The sequence below is a fragment of the Equus quagga genome, chromosome 20 (assembly GCF_021613505.1).
Source record: "Equus quagga isolate Etosha38 chromosome 20, UCLA_HA_Equagga_1.0, whole genome shotgun sequence".
NCBI classification, from domain to species: Eukaryota; Metazoa; Chordata; class Mammalia; order Perissodactyla; family Equidae; genus Equus; species Equus quagga.
The window spans coordinates 17146015-17160437 of record NC_060286.1 but is presented as its reverse complement, the minus strand read 5'-3'; the positions used below and the strand labels follow the sequence as shown (position 1 = coordinate 17160437).

The following is a 14423-nucleotide window of genomic DNA, read 5'->3' as shown; positions in this document are numbered from 1 at the left end:
GCTTCTGACTCTTCTGACAACCCCACTCTGTAGTATGTGGTTAAAAAGTACAAGCCTTTGTTTATCTGGCAGATGGAGCAACCAGGCTCGGTGAGGTTGTATTGCTCAGGGTGGCTCCAGCCAGGCAGACAGCTGAGAGGTGAGGGTTTCTGGGAACGAGGCTTCTGCCGTGCAGAGCGCTACGTCTGGAGGACTGGATTTCATGCTCTTATCAGGGGGAGAACCATTCCTGATCTGTGTCCGGAAGCAGGAGGCGTCTCAGGGTCCTGTGCCTCAGTAGGGGGGCAAATGCCAGATCCTGACAACCTACAACACATTTTCCCGGTGGCTCTCTCCACCTCCCAGCACCACACAGTGACAAGCCCCACGGTTCTCACAGCATCCCAGAAAGCACTTAGGGGCCCCAAGAAATGGACTACAGGGCAGAAGCTGGCCTGCTGAGCACCACGGTCCCTCCATTCCCAGGGGAAGCAGAGAAACTGGCTCTCAGAGTCAACTTTAAAAATAAGCCAATAACAATAGCTACCATTTATTGAGTAATTCCATAAGCTGGTCACTATACTAAACAAATGTGCTTTACACACATTGTCACAAAGAGATACCCACATACTCATCTTCAACTGCAAAATAAATATGATACCTACCTCGCAGAATATTGTTGGAAATTAAGTAAGGTAATAAGAGCTAAGCATGGGCTGCAAATATCATAATAATGAAAATAATAATACGAAGAGCTACACTTGCACACATACACTATAAACACTGAGCTGAGCAGCTTAGGTATTTTTTTCTCACTTAATCATTTACTCTTAGCTCCTTTTTATAGATGAGGAAACTGAGGCTTAGAGGGGCTGCCCAAGTCACACAGCTAAGGGGCAGAGCTGGAGCAGAAGCAAAGCCCCTCTCAGGCCAAGTCAGCATCAAGTGCTACGGCGTAACACTGTGAGCCCCACGAAACAGCAGCTACGGCTGTTATCCCCTCCTTTAGTGCCAACATCCACCCCATGCATCAGGCTTCATTAGACCCATCAGGCAAGTGAGCGACTTGCCAGGGTCTAATACCAATTATTAGGCGGAGAAACAGGATTCAGCCGAGGTTGCCCATCTCTAACTTAGCCCACTTTTCTACATTCTGGTGGGCACTAACGGGACATTGTTCTCAAGAGGCAAAGACAGCAGACCATCTTCAGTAGGAGAAGGCAAGTGAGAGAAACGTCACTGCCAGGTTTTTGACAACATTTAACTCTGGGTGGTTGGTGTTGTTCAGTCACACCCCAGAGAGCTGGCTATGACAGGGTAAGGAGCAGTCTGGATGACTCAAGGTGGGCAGCCATCAAGGGCCAACTGGGGACCTCTCAAAACACACTCCTGCTGGAGCAAGATGCACCTCGCTGTGCAGTCATCCATGTAGTCCTGGGGAGTAGGGAAAGGGAGGGGACTTGACACCAAATCTGAGTGAAGCTGCTGCAGGGCAGATCGAGAACTCTGGTGGCCACCACCTCACCCACACCCTGTCCTGGTGATCCCTCTCATAATGTCCCACAGATCTAGAAACAATTCAGGAAAGCTATGATTGAGGGCTAGCAAATCCTGTGCTCTGGGGCTGTGTCATTACCAAGGAAACCTCCATCAAGCATATGACCACTGGAGAGGGATCATTCACAAATGCTAATGGTTGACCACTTTGTATATTTAGAGTATGGATCCCCTGGAACCTTCCGGTATCATCCAGGACAGGGAACTCATCAGAATTTCCTCACTGCTTTTGCTTCAGATTACAAGGTTGGGTTGAGTTTTGCATCGGCTGCTCCATCTCTATCTTCCAATTTAATCTGCTACGATGGAAAAGGCCAGGCCCTCCATCCTTGCTTGACAGCCTGTCTTTTCCCATTAAGCATGGGGGTTCAGATGCACCATGCTCTTATTGCAAATGAGAAAGTCCAGGGGCAGGGTGTAAAACGGTTCTCCAACCCTGTGAAAAAGTATGGGTGCCCTCCGCACTCCTGGACCTCTCTCTCCCCTACCACTTACATCCCAGTGCCAGTCGTGCCCGACAGAGTTTTAAAGGACTGTCTGAGCGAACACGGCAATAATCAACTCTGACTGGGTTTTCTTTCGCTTTAAAAAATGTCTTATTAAAACTTTGCTGACTTTTCCGGGACCGCCATGTTTAATGAGAGGCCTCAAAGAATCTGAAAGCAAAAGATGAAGAGAGGAAAAGAGCCATAAGCTGTAATCACCATAATTATACAATCCCATGATGAGTTGAAAGCAGCCCTGGCGAGGCCCGAGAGAGGAGGGAGTGTCATTTGCAATCCGGTCTGTCCTCAGGACAGCTGGCAAGAATGTGACACAAGAACCCTTAGGTTTCCAAGTTGGGTTGAGTTGAAGATGAGTCCTTGAGGCAGGGCCCAGAAGGAGGGGGCTCAGGGAGGGCAGTGTCTCCTCTGTCTAAGGCCTCTGGGGGCATGTTCTTCTCCTGGCCAGGCTGAGATGTTTTTGGTGCCAGCTTGCCCACCTGGAATCTGCAACTGGCACTGGGTAGAGGCAATTGGCTTTATCATCTTTTCTGCTTTCGACAAAACACTCTTTCTGGATGGGAACTGTGACAGGCCAAGCTTTCTCCAGTGCAGAGCCCGGGCGCCCCACGTACATGCCGGCTCTGGCTGTGCTCAGCCTCACTGTGCCAACGGGCGCCTGTGTCCTCTGCTCGCTGACCTCCTTTCAGGCATTCAGGAGAGAGAGTCCTGTTGCCCAGAGCTCAGCTGCAGCAGCAGCAATTGGCTTAAAAAAAAAACAACCCAAAACAACAGGCAAGGATGACATGTGGAGGGCAGTCATTCCACTCCTTGACAGTTTCCCTTGCTTTGTGCCATCATCTGGCTTTTTCTCCCTCACGGCAGAGTCTAATCAGTCTCCTGGATCCCTCACCTCCAATCTCAGCAAACTCCCTCCATACGATCCATTTTCCTTTTCCACAGCGTATTTATAAACCACAGAATAAAATGCAGCGGGATCCATTTAACAAATATTTAATGCATCATAAGATTCCAGTTGGAGGAGGTGATGGAATCCAATGCAGAAATCTTCTCTACAATATCCTTGGCCATTCAGCTTCTGAATGTTTCCAGGGAGCTCACTGCTTCTTGAGGTGACATATTCCATCATTGGGAAGTTGCTACTTTAGAATATTCTTCAGTAGAGTGACCCTCCCCATATCCTCTACCCATCTGTGCTAGCTTTGCCTAGAGCTATCCAGAAAAGTCCACTCACTCTGGAAGACAAACATAAATATATCCCATTATGCTTATCAAGTCTCCTTATGGCTGGACATCTTTATCCACTGCAGTCTCAGCAGACATGGCTTCCAGGGTCCCCAGTTATTCTCTTCTGAGTTTTTTCTAGTTTGTGAAAGTTCCTAATAAAATGTGGGGGCTTAGAACCAAGACTCAACACAGAAAGCAGAAGCACACTTCTCTCTCTTCGGGCATGCCACTTTTGTCATTGAAGCCTAAAGTTGCCTTTTTTTTATTTTTCAAAGAAAGCAGTTGCATCCTGCTTTAACTTAGATTAAACTCACAGTCAATGACAATCCCCCAATTTTTTTACCTGAATTAAAGTGAAGGCTACAAATGTCACCCTGTATTTGTCAGACTGAATTGTTTTTAAGATAAATTTTATCTGGTTAAATTTTATCTAGTTGTTTTTGACCCATCATCCCACCTGAAGGAGAGCCTTTTCAAATATAATTCCATCATCTACCAAATGAGCAATACCTTCCAGGCTGGGATCTTTGAGTCTGATCTTCTCAGCTCCCCTGCAGTGTCCCACTTAGCATTCTGCTTCATTGTGACGTTTTACAGATTGTTCCCACTTATGCATTTGTATCCTGCCCTCCTTCCAGAATGCCATGCTTCCCAAACTCGACATGAACAAAGACACTCATGTGCTGCTTAAAAAAAGGGAAGACTCCCGACTTGTTCTCACCAGGAACTCATTCTGGGGGGAACGCCATGGCGGTCTCACTTCTCAGCCTTCCAAGTCCTGAGACCTCCAGCTCTCTGACTTCTAACTCTTCAGTCTGGACACAGGCAGAGTTGGGTCTCTCCCTGGCCTTGACATTGACAGCTTTGTCCCTACCTGAGTTCCTGCTTATTCCAAAGCCTAACCCCTGGAGGTTTCTCTCTCCTGCACCCTCTGTGGTACCACTGCTCGCCCTGGCAGGACCGAGGCGGACTCGGTCCTCTCCAGAAATGGGCGGCCTGTCCCCTGAGAGGTCCGCCCTTCCCGCTGTTCATCCCGCGGAGGGCCCTGCAGTCACTGTCACCCTCGGCCTGCTCACTGGACAGATGAAAGCCCACAGCCATTCCCCTGTGGCTGCCTGGGGACAGGCGCCAGAAGTCTGACTGCACAAGTGACAAGGAACAGGCTGAAATCCCACAACCCCATCAGCCACTTCTAAAGTGAGACCTCCTTCTAGAAGGACGTCTTTCCTGAGGGGGGGTGGTGCGGGGAGGAAGGCTCTGTTATGGCAAAGGGCTGCAGGTCACCTCCCGAAATAGATCCCCGCCTGGCACACAGATACAGAGTTTGCCCCCAGCCTGCCTTGCGGGAGACTGGCAGGGTATGCGAATTGGATCTGAATCAGTGGCTGTAAACACACAGCTGTGCCTTTCTGCCTCATAGGAGTTTGATTTTCACTTGACTGCTCGGCACACTGGGGTCTGGGGAAGGCAGGAGAGGGACTGCGTTGGGGGGAGAGCGAGGGCTGGGGAGAGGAGGCAGCGGGCAGCAGAGCCTTGCTCACCCCGTGTCGGGAGGCTGAGTCACCACTGCGTTTCTTCTCAGAGTGGGCACTCCACGGGGAGGGCATTTTTGGCAGCTTTTGGTTGACAGGTTGAACCATCAGCTGCAGCAGCTGGGGATTCCTCCTTCCAAGAGAAGCGGCAGGGTCTAGAGCTGAGTGTCTCAAAAATGACAACGTCTGACCCTTCTCGATAAATAAAAATCTCAGCCTTCCCCAGGGATTCAGAAAGACTCCCCAAACCCCCATCACGGAGAACCACTTCATCACTTGGTCTTCTCCGTATCCCACCAGCCGGGCTGGTGTGCTTGTCTTACATTTTATAGTTTGTTTATAAAAAATAGACTTTAACATTTTCATTTTCCAGCTACAAAATTATAATATTGAATATGCTTTTTCAAACTTCACTTGGAGCCAAGTTAGAGAGAGAGGGATAGAGACCAGAGGAGACAATCTACCACTGACTGTAACCAGGCTCACACGGCCTCTGGTGACCTCTCTGGCCCATCTCTAAGAGAGGGCAGTGGCCAGCCTGCCCGGAGCTCTCCAAGGAACTGCAAAGCGTGGTAGCAGGTGAGCAGCAGCGGGACGCTCACATTCTATTCCTTCCCAGGCCCCACAACGCCGGGGCGATGCGGCAGCACGCGCACTGGAGCCCGCCCTTCTGCCCAGCTGACACCCCCCTCGCCCCCGGCTCTCAACACACCCAGGCTGGGCGTCCATCCCGGAAGGGCGGGGACTGTAGAACCCGCAAGATCGACAGGATGTGTGTTGCTTACCCCGTTCTTTGTGACGTCTCCTTCCCTGCCCTCCAGGGGTCGCTGTGTCTGAGTGAGCCCTGAGCAATGGAGGGAGCAGGCAGGCCTGAGGCTGGAAGACTGCGGCATCCTTCGTTCTGCCGGGGCTTTATCCTCAAATCCTTGTGAAAGGATCTTAAATCCACACCCAACCCAATTCTATCCATGGTTTATTTCCCTGGCATCGAAGGCTGGCAGCCACTTCCTGGGCAGGAAGGCAGCTCCTCTCTCATTCTGAAGGACGATTAGCACAACTCAGAAATCTCAGGATAGAGAGAAGACAGACCTGTAGAATGCTCCCAGCTGAAAAAGTCCTTAGATTACCTAGTCCAAGCCTTTGTACATAGGAGAAAACCAGGGCTCAGGGAGGGCTAGTGATTTGCCTGAGGTCACACAGCAAGCAACTGAGGCTAGAAGCAGGAGCTGCTCTGCAACATGGGGGCTGCTAAGTTTCAGAGTCCCAGGAGAAGTCTCCACTGCTCGAGAGAGGCAGATTTTCATGCTTTCCCTCCCAAATGCTACTATGGAAGTCCAACTCCATCCCCAGGCAGGCTACTGCTGGATCTAAGGGCTGGCGCTATGGTCTGTGACCCAGTGGTCCCAAAAGGGCCCAAGGACTGCTTGCAATCGAAACCAACTCTGTTTAAAGATTTTTAGCCAATTGTCCCTTGCGGGAGGCCTGAAAGGAGTTTTTCCACTGAGGTCAAAGCCCTCTGGGGCTCTGCTGAGTCAGGGTATTTGAGAACGCAGTCCACCAGAGTGCATGGTTGGTCCCAATCACATGCTGAGGGAGGGGGAAAAAACCTCCTGGGGGAGGGAGCTGCTAATGCGGGGTTGGCGGAGCGCCCTGGTGGTCTGCCCTCTGCCTGGCCTGCCAGGAATCTCAGCCTTCCACTTCTGGTTCAGCACCTGGGCCTGGAGCTGGGGGTTTCTTCCTGCAGAGCTGTCTGGAAGGCGGGGAGGTGAATTGCTGACTTTTTAGGTCTCTTTAGCTTTTTCTTGGCTTTTGGCCTGGGAGGGAGGAAAAGGAGAGGGAGGGAGGGGGCGAGGGAGCGTGGGTGACAGCTGGCTCCTAGAGCTTCCTGATCTCCATCTGACTTTCCTGCTGCATTCCTTGGCAGGCAGGACAGAAATGCCTGTCGAGGAGATGCCACTCAGCACATGCCAAGGCTCCCTCCACTTCTGGCCCTTCCTGTTTCAGTTCCAAGGAGCACCTTGACAAAGCTCAACTGCGATGTTCTCTCAGGAGAGGGATGAACACTTGGTCCCCATCTCCGCTCTCCTCTGTGCCTCCAGTGCTTGCTTGGGCACCAGCACGCCCATTGCCCATCTTTGGAACCCAAGGCTACAGCTGATGAGGCTCTCAAGCGGGCAGCTAAGGCTTCAACTGAGCTCCAAGGCACAGGCGTCCAGGGAGGCTGATGCCACGGTCACTTGAGGCTGCCACTTCTCCTACCCTAAGTGCCGTCACTCCATGGAACTGTGCATGAGATGCAGAGGACTTTCGCTAGCTTCTCCTCCCCAGGGTAGAGATCTCATCAGATGGCTTCAGCCACCATCCGAAAAGGGACAATCAAATTGCTGCTGCTGAGCCTTGGCTGAAGGCTCTTTGCTTCCTCTCACCCTTCTCCGATGCCCCCCCCCCCCCCAGTCCTATATGCCAGAGGCAGCCTCTGGTGAGGCCCTCCCCACTTTGTGGTTGACCCTGAAGGAATGAGCATGAGGGGGATGGAGAAACTTTCAGTTCTGGCCATCCTCCTACCCTCATTGTCATCTGTCAACTGCAAAAACCAGTAAGACAGCAGAGAATGGCAGGCTGGTGGGCACTGAGAAGTAGGAAGTAGTCTTTAGTGAGGCAAGCCCCCCACTCCCCCAGTAATGCCTGGGACTTCCCACCAAAGAACCTGAAGGGGAGATGGAAGGTGACGTGAAGCACCCCACAACAATGAGCCAGCTCGCTCTTACTGTGGCTCTCATGTTTTATAGCCACTGTGAAAGGAAGCTTCCCAGTGGACAGGACTAGGGAGAGACAGGCTCTGCTCATTTGACCTGAGGCCGTGTCTGGGCACCCCCTTGAGAAGCTGCTATGTGTTACAGCTCTTCTTGAGATGGGGGTTCCTCGGGCCAGGGCTACCAGGCACAGTGGTGTGAGTCATTCACTGCACAAGGGCAGCTGAGGGTCAAGTAGGGGCTGAAATCCAGCTTATGCTTTGCTTGGCCAGCTGGGCATCTGTGGGGCTGGCCTGTTAGAGGGAGTCCTGTTTTCTGTTCTGAATAAAGGTGCAACATGGGCAAGTTGTGCCATGTCAAGGACTTTCGGTTATGTTTGGTTCTGCACCTGGGCCTTCCCCGTCAAATCAGCAGGCTTTCTGCAGGCTCTGTGGCCCTAGTCCACCAAACCACACCATACTCGGCACACCACATTCCCCAACATTTGCTCTGATATTCAAGATCTGGGTAACTCAGAATGAAACTTCCACTGGAACGAGGAGCTCCTACAGCATTGCCTCTATCGGGGATTGCAAGGCCCCTTCAGCACCAAACTAGCATAGCCTCAGCAGCTACCAGGAATCACATTAAACTGCTCCTGAGGATCTCCTGTACCAGGGGGCACCTGTGGCCTTCAACAGATAACCCCTCCATGTCATGATACACCTCGAGACTTGGAAAGAACAATTTGCTTCCTCCAAACGTTCCTCCTTTAAACAAAGGACATTGGCATGGGAGAAATTCTGTATTCAGACTCAGTCTTGATAAGAAGCTAGCTGACTGAGCTAACAAACCCCCTGGATCAACATTTCTTGCCACCAGTTTGTCCTAAATGGCAGCTGGCCTCACATCCTTGGTCTAAGAGCTACCCAGCTTCACTCTCCTATTTTTCCATTGTTAGCCCCATGACATGGATGGTCTTTTTCCACACATTTCCCACCACCATGAGAATGCTATGGAACTAGACTTTCATTGAGTTTTATAGGTTGCAGTGTCTGGCAGGTGAAATATTCACGTAAACCTTCCTTTAGAGAAACCAAGCACTGTATGTATATTATATCCAGAAAATGGCTATCAAATTGCAAGGCATATTGGTTGGTTGGTTTGTTAATTCCATTTGACTAGAACACGGGGCTGTTGATACCAGTTCTTGCGTTCCAAGTACTCTGAGAGTTGTCACTACAGCCTTGGGCCATTGCCTCAAACCCTCAAACTCGGTCACATCTTGTGAGGATGTGGTGTTACCCCAAGAGCACAAAGAGCATGGATGGATCCATGCAAATCCGTTTCCAAATCCACCACTGGAACCAAATATCTGAAAGTACCACCCATTAGAGTCTTCATAAAAGAACAACAGGGAATTTAGGAATTTTTTAAGTTTGGGCCTTTTATCATATAGATGCTAAAAATCTCAAGAGTTAGGAGATTTTTCTCTTTCAGTGGGCCCTAAAAACATCTCCGGAAGTTGTCCCAAGCGCACACTTCAGACACTTGGAAGGTGTCTGGTGCTTTCTTGTTCCAAATGCTTTGTTAACAGACCTTGGAGAAGCACTGAACCAACAGCACTTCTGGGATGAAGGGACGTCAATCAGCGCTCTGCACAGAGCTCCATCGAGATCATTCTTGCCTTTCTGGATACCCCTTCTCATAAAAAGCAGCCTGCAGATGTTTGGACATCTTGTCTGAGTACCAGGCTTCCTCGCTCCACCCTCAGCCCACGCAGTCAACCTGGAGGGCCTCCAAGGGTCTGTGGGAGTTCGGCTTTCCCGCAGTGTGCACCTGACAGTCCAAGCTGCCTCACAGTACACTCTAGGCTTGTCAACAAAATCCCTAAACATTCTCCATGCACAGCATCCAGGCTTCAAAAAAGACGGGGAGGGATGGGTTCTCACCACTCTCTATCGGGCCCTCAGGGATGAAAGAACTCTATAGGCCTTGCCTCTGACAGCCTGTGACATCTTCTTGGTGTGTGAAGCCACATGGCCATGGCAAACCAGCCATTAAGACAGACAAGGGGCCAGTATGCCTTGCATTCTGCAAGTTCTGACCTTTCACAAGGAAAGACCATAGAGAGGGAAGACAAAGAAGAGAAGGGATAAGCAACCATATTGTAAGTGCCACCCACTAGAGTTATTGTGATATTTACATTTGGCAAATTCAAAATAAATGTTTAAATTAAATTAAAATGCATCTAGCTATGATAGGTAAATGACTAGGTTGCTTTCAACCCAGAATTCTTAGATTTCACGTTAAAAGGATGAAATAAAGATACAAATCACACAGTAGTCAGGTTTTACAAGGACTTTCCTCATCAACAGAGGGGGGAAAATGGCAAGTCAGCATCAGTGGGCTTCGACTCTTTGAGAAGGGAAATTTGGCCAGTTCCATGCATGGGATCCCTGCTCCCCAGCTGCCATCTAGGTTCCCTTTGGTTTGATGTTAACAGTGCAGGCTGGGTCCCATGAACTCAGCAGCTGGTTTTGGATGAGTAAGTGAATGAGCAGGATTGAGTACCTCTTGTGCATCAAGCACTATGCTCAAATCTTGCAGAGGACAGCATGGAAAGGGGAGATGGGTCTGTGCTGTCTTACAGACCACAATACAGAATCTCCCCCACGTGCCACAGGGAAGACCTACTCATTCAGCACCCTCACCTTGACTGTGGGGTCTCCCATGTGCCACAGTGGTGGTCTCTACCACCCTCTAAGCTGGGTGTGCATGGGGATAAGGCCACTTTCCTGCAAGGACAGTGAACCTGTATCCGGTCTTTACTCCCTCTATCAGAGTCAGGGCCTGGGGAACTTGAACAGACCTTGCTCCTGGGAGCACAGGGACAGTGCAAGGATTTGTTGCGCCCTCCATCACAAAGCTACTGCTCTCCTCTCCCTGTCACACTAGGCAAATGAGGCTGACAGGGGACTGTAAAGAATGAACTCATGCAGAGGCCACCAACACACACGCCAGCTAGACCACATCGCCAGAACCCATGCAGCACGGCCGCCTTCTGCACACGCCAAAGCCGCCCACACAGCAGCAGCAGCTCGCGACCCACTCCCGCATCATTGCCAGAGTTCACAGAGGGAAATTTGGAATTTTTTCTTTTTTAGATGAGCTACAGTTCTGAGCCAATTTATTTCATGGTATAGTTCGATGGCTTTCTCCCTGGGCTGCTGCAGAAGATGCACAAACCACGCAGCCCCAAGGCAGCCGGGTCCTTCCTCCTCAAAGCCCCGAACAGAAGATCAAACGCGAGGCCCGAGGCTGGGCGGTCGTGCGTGCACCTTCTGCAGAGGGAGCCGCTGGGTCTTTTGCAAATCCATCCCTCGAGGAGAAGCTGCAGACACTCGCAAAAGAAAGGGGGTGTGTCGAGGGGGAAAGCACTGGACTCCCGCCCACCCCAAAGGAAACGACAACCAAAAACAAAGGAGAAAAAAGGGAAAACCAAACGAAACGCTGAGGGAAGAAAACCAGCTGAACTTACCACGCTGCGAGTGAACTTTTCTAAGGAAGTTCTACGACCTTGCTCACTTTCTGGCTTTAGGAAAAAAAAAAAAAAGGTGGGGAGAAAAATACAGAAAAAAAAAATCTTCAGCTTACACGTGGTTTCCAAACAGCAGCAGCCGCAGCTAATGAACAAAAACAAAGCCAAACGGGGCGGAAACGGGGAAAGAGGAGCAGCCAGCGCTGCATGCGAGAGTCAGTGGGAGACAGGAAACAGAAGCCCCCAGGAAATGGTGCTGCTGCCTGGGGGCAGGGGGAGAGAGGGCTGTGCTTCTCTTCTCCTGGGGCATGAATAGGGCCTCAGGGCTCCGAGAGGGAGCCACCGCCTCCTTGTGCAGGGCCCATGGTCAGGGGGTTCGAGCTCCTGCTCACTGCTTTCTGCTGGCCGTGCCCATGTGCAGGAGCCCCCCCTTGGTTGTGTCCCTGAGGCCACAGGCAGCCTTCTGGGGGCCCCAAGTGGTGATACAGAACAGACTTGCTCTGAGGGCCTGGTGTGGGTGTGTGTGTGTGTGTGTGTGTGTGTGTAGGGGATGCAGATGAGACCTCAGGACATGGCTGTGTGCGAGGTGAAGTCATCAGCTCCTCCAGGAGTCTGTGTTAGGACTTTCTCTGGGATTTTCCCACCCAGACTCAGCCAGAAAGTTTGCTAACTTCATTGACTTCCTAATGGCCCCCTAATGACTCTCATTCTGTGTCCTTAGAACAAGGATGGTCTCCCATGTCCTGTGCAACGACACAAGGTCTTGAATCTCAGAAGGAATTTCTGGACAGAAAATGCTCTTAGTGTCCAGGCAGGCATTCCAAGGTTGACTCAGGGCAGGTACAGCAGGCTCGGGAAGCTCCCTGGGCACTCTTATCTGAGGCGCCCTCGACAGGGGCAAGGGGAGGCAGAGCACTTGCATGCCTCCCATGCCTCGCTGCTCCCTCTGCTGGAGGACAAGAGGGTGTGGCATGCACCTGATCCTCTCCCCAAGTTTCCTGCCTGCGCCTGCAGGGGTTTCAGAAGAGAATTACATCCCAAACACCTGCCAGTTTATCCTGGAGCCCTGTGCCAGGGTCCTGAACCTGGGAAATTCAGAGAGTACACACACTCACGTGGTCGCACACACACACAGCAAATAAATAATGGAAATTAGGGAGCTGAAGAAGCAGCCAGGTGTCTGTGGGGCTGCAGGATGTTCTGGAAGCAGAGGGCAGGAGAAAGCCAGCCATCTGTCTGTGTGGACCAGGTCAGAGGGCTTCCTTGGCAGGCATGCCCCCATCCCCTCTGCTGGCTGCTGGGAGACAGGATGGTGCAGAAAGACAAACACGACAAAAACGACACACCACCACAGAGCCAGCCTGGTCTTTTTCCTTGCACAAGAACGGAAGGATCCACGCTTGGGTGGGCACCATACCAAGTCTCCACTCTGGGGACGGCAGCACTCAGCTTCAATCTGGACAGCAGCCCGGGGGGCATACATTTGGCTCAAGTCAGGCCATTCCTAGGCCCTGCAGCTAGCGTTCTGTGCCTTTCATTCTTGTCCTCTGGCTACCGTGTTCCTGCTCACAGAGGACAGCCATCAGCCTGACTCATTTGGGCTCCTCCGCCTCGCACAGGCCTTCCGAGCTGCCCTGGAAAATCATCATCACTGGTACTTAATTGTCCGGGAGGAGCCCTCAAAACCCAGCTCTCCTACCCCTTGAGAGCCTGGTTCATCAGAGCGACTAACCTTATCTTTAAAAATGTTAGGATAAAGGATGAATTGGAGATGAAGGAGCAGAAGGCTGTACCTCCAGACTCCATCAGGGGACTTTCTCAGCAGAAAAGCCAGGCCAATTCATATCCGCTTTCTTCACTGAAGGTTGTAACTCATACCTTTTATGACCTGGACATTTATGTCACATGGTAAGCCCATCCCTGACATCAGAAGATACGCTAGGCCTACCTGAAAGTGCCGAGTTACACATCCGATCCACCATACCTAGAGAATCTCAGGGAGAAATGGAAGAAAAGTAGGTTTGTCACTGTTTTTGGAAACAATTAACCCCTGAATATTGGAAGGGTGTTGGCAGCTGCAAAAGCTTTCTGCCCCAAGAACGTCCCTTAATCTAGGGGCTGGGAGGATAATTCTAATGAACTTCATTTGAAACATTTCACGGGAAGGTCGTTGGTTCCTTCCTCACTCAAGTGACCTCCTCTGAGAAGTCTTCCTCTCATGGGAGGACCTGCAGGCACAGGTGCCTCAGCCCCACTCCCTACACTGGGGGGCATCTTCCCTTTATGCTCAAACCTACAAGGAGTCTGAACACCCTCTGGCTTCTTCTGGGTGCGTAGACAGGTCCCGATTGGTTAGACTGCTAGAACCTCAGAATTTCCCCAAATTGTGACCAGTGCAGGGTCTTGAGCCACAAGAAGTAAGGAACACTTACTTTGAGCCTCTCTTCTGAGATCTGGGCTGGAGATACCAAAAGTGTCTGTAACCATTCTTGAAAAACTGGGCATGAGAGCCATTTGCGGGGGTGTCAGCCCCCTCCATCAGAGCCCCTCCACCTCCATCCTCCAGCCAGGGAGCTGGCAAAGGCCAGGCTTCACACGTTCCAGCATAGTAGCGACACTTGATGGAAGTGGTAGAGGCAACCCAGAAAGCTGGTTCCTGACAATCTGGGCATTCCAGAAGTCCTTTTCTCTTTCTCAGACTATCGGGAATGTTCTCTTGTCCTACTTAAGGGCGGGAGAGCAGGATATAAATGCTCCTCTAGACTCTGGAGTTATGTGGTACCAACCAGATACACAGAAAGGATCCTGGCACATGAGGTTGACAGTACACAGAGAGAAAGGCCATGTGGCTGGAAGAGGCAGCCCGACAGAGAGCGTGTCGATGGACAACCACATGCTTGGGGACTGGGGTTGGGAAGCCGAGAGGGGAGAAGAAAGGGATGCACATGTTCCTAAATGGCGTGTCATGGAATTTGGTGAAAGAGAGCCACACCTAGCCACATGTGGGTCTCAGATCAGAGCTGGAAAGTGCAGAGGGTTTGCAGGCACACTGGAATCATGAACCATCTCTCCTGCCTCCCCTTTTCCAGACCCCATTCACCTCCCGGCTCTTCCTTCCCTCCTCCCAGAAATCCAGCTGAGTTCATCCCTGCTTTAGTTGCCCTTCACCACCCACATGCTGAGGATCCCTGGGTCCCCAAATCCAGACGCCGAGGGCTACAGGGAACGATGACTCAATTCTAAGCAGAGAGGAAGAAGGAGCTAGGATGCAGTTACTTCTTGGTTAAACGAAAAGGGAAAGACTGTGGGGCAGGCAAGGGAGACGAAGGGGGTGTCAAGGAGAGAACAATCC

The 14423-nt window shown here is 51.2% G+C and overlaps 1 protein-coding gene across 15 annotated transcripts in view; it reads right to left on the bottom strand.

Moving 5' to 3' along the window:
• RGS6 (regulator of G protein signaling 6) overlaps positions 1–14423 on the bottom strand; it is a 573259-nt gene that overhangs the window by 12772 nt on the left and 546064 nt on the right. For 6 of the 15 annotated variants that reach the window (XM_046647768.1, XM_046647774.1, XM_046647770.1 and 3 more), the window contains 2 exons: positions 11072–11125; positions 10323–10924 (listed from right to left, as the gene is read on the bottom strand). The exons of 1 other annotated variant lie outside the window; for it this stretch is intronic. In XM_046647768.1, coding sequence (XP_046503724.1) covers positions 10721–10924; positions 11072–11125 — 258 coding nt within the window. In that variant the 3' untranslated portion in view covers positions 10323–10720. Of the gene's footprint in view, positions 1–10322; positions 10925–11071; positions 11126–14423 lie in introns of those variants that run through there. 8 more of the 15 variants (XR_006886380.1, XR_006886381.1, XM_046647776.1 and 5 more) reach the window with 3 other exon arrangements.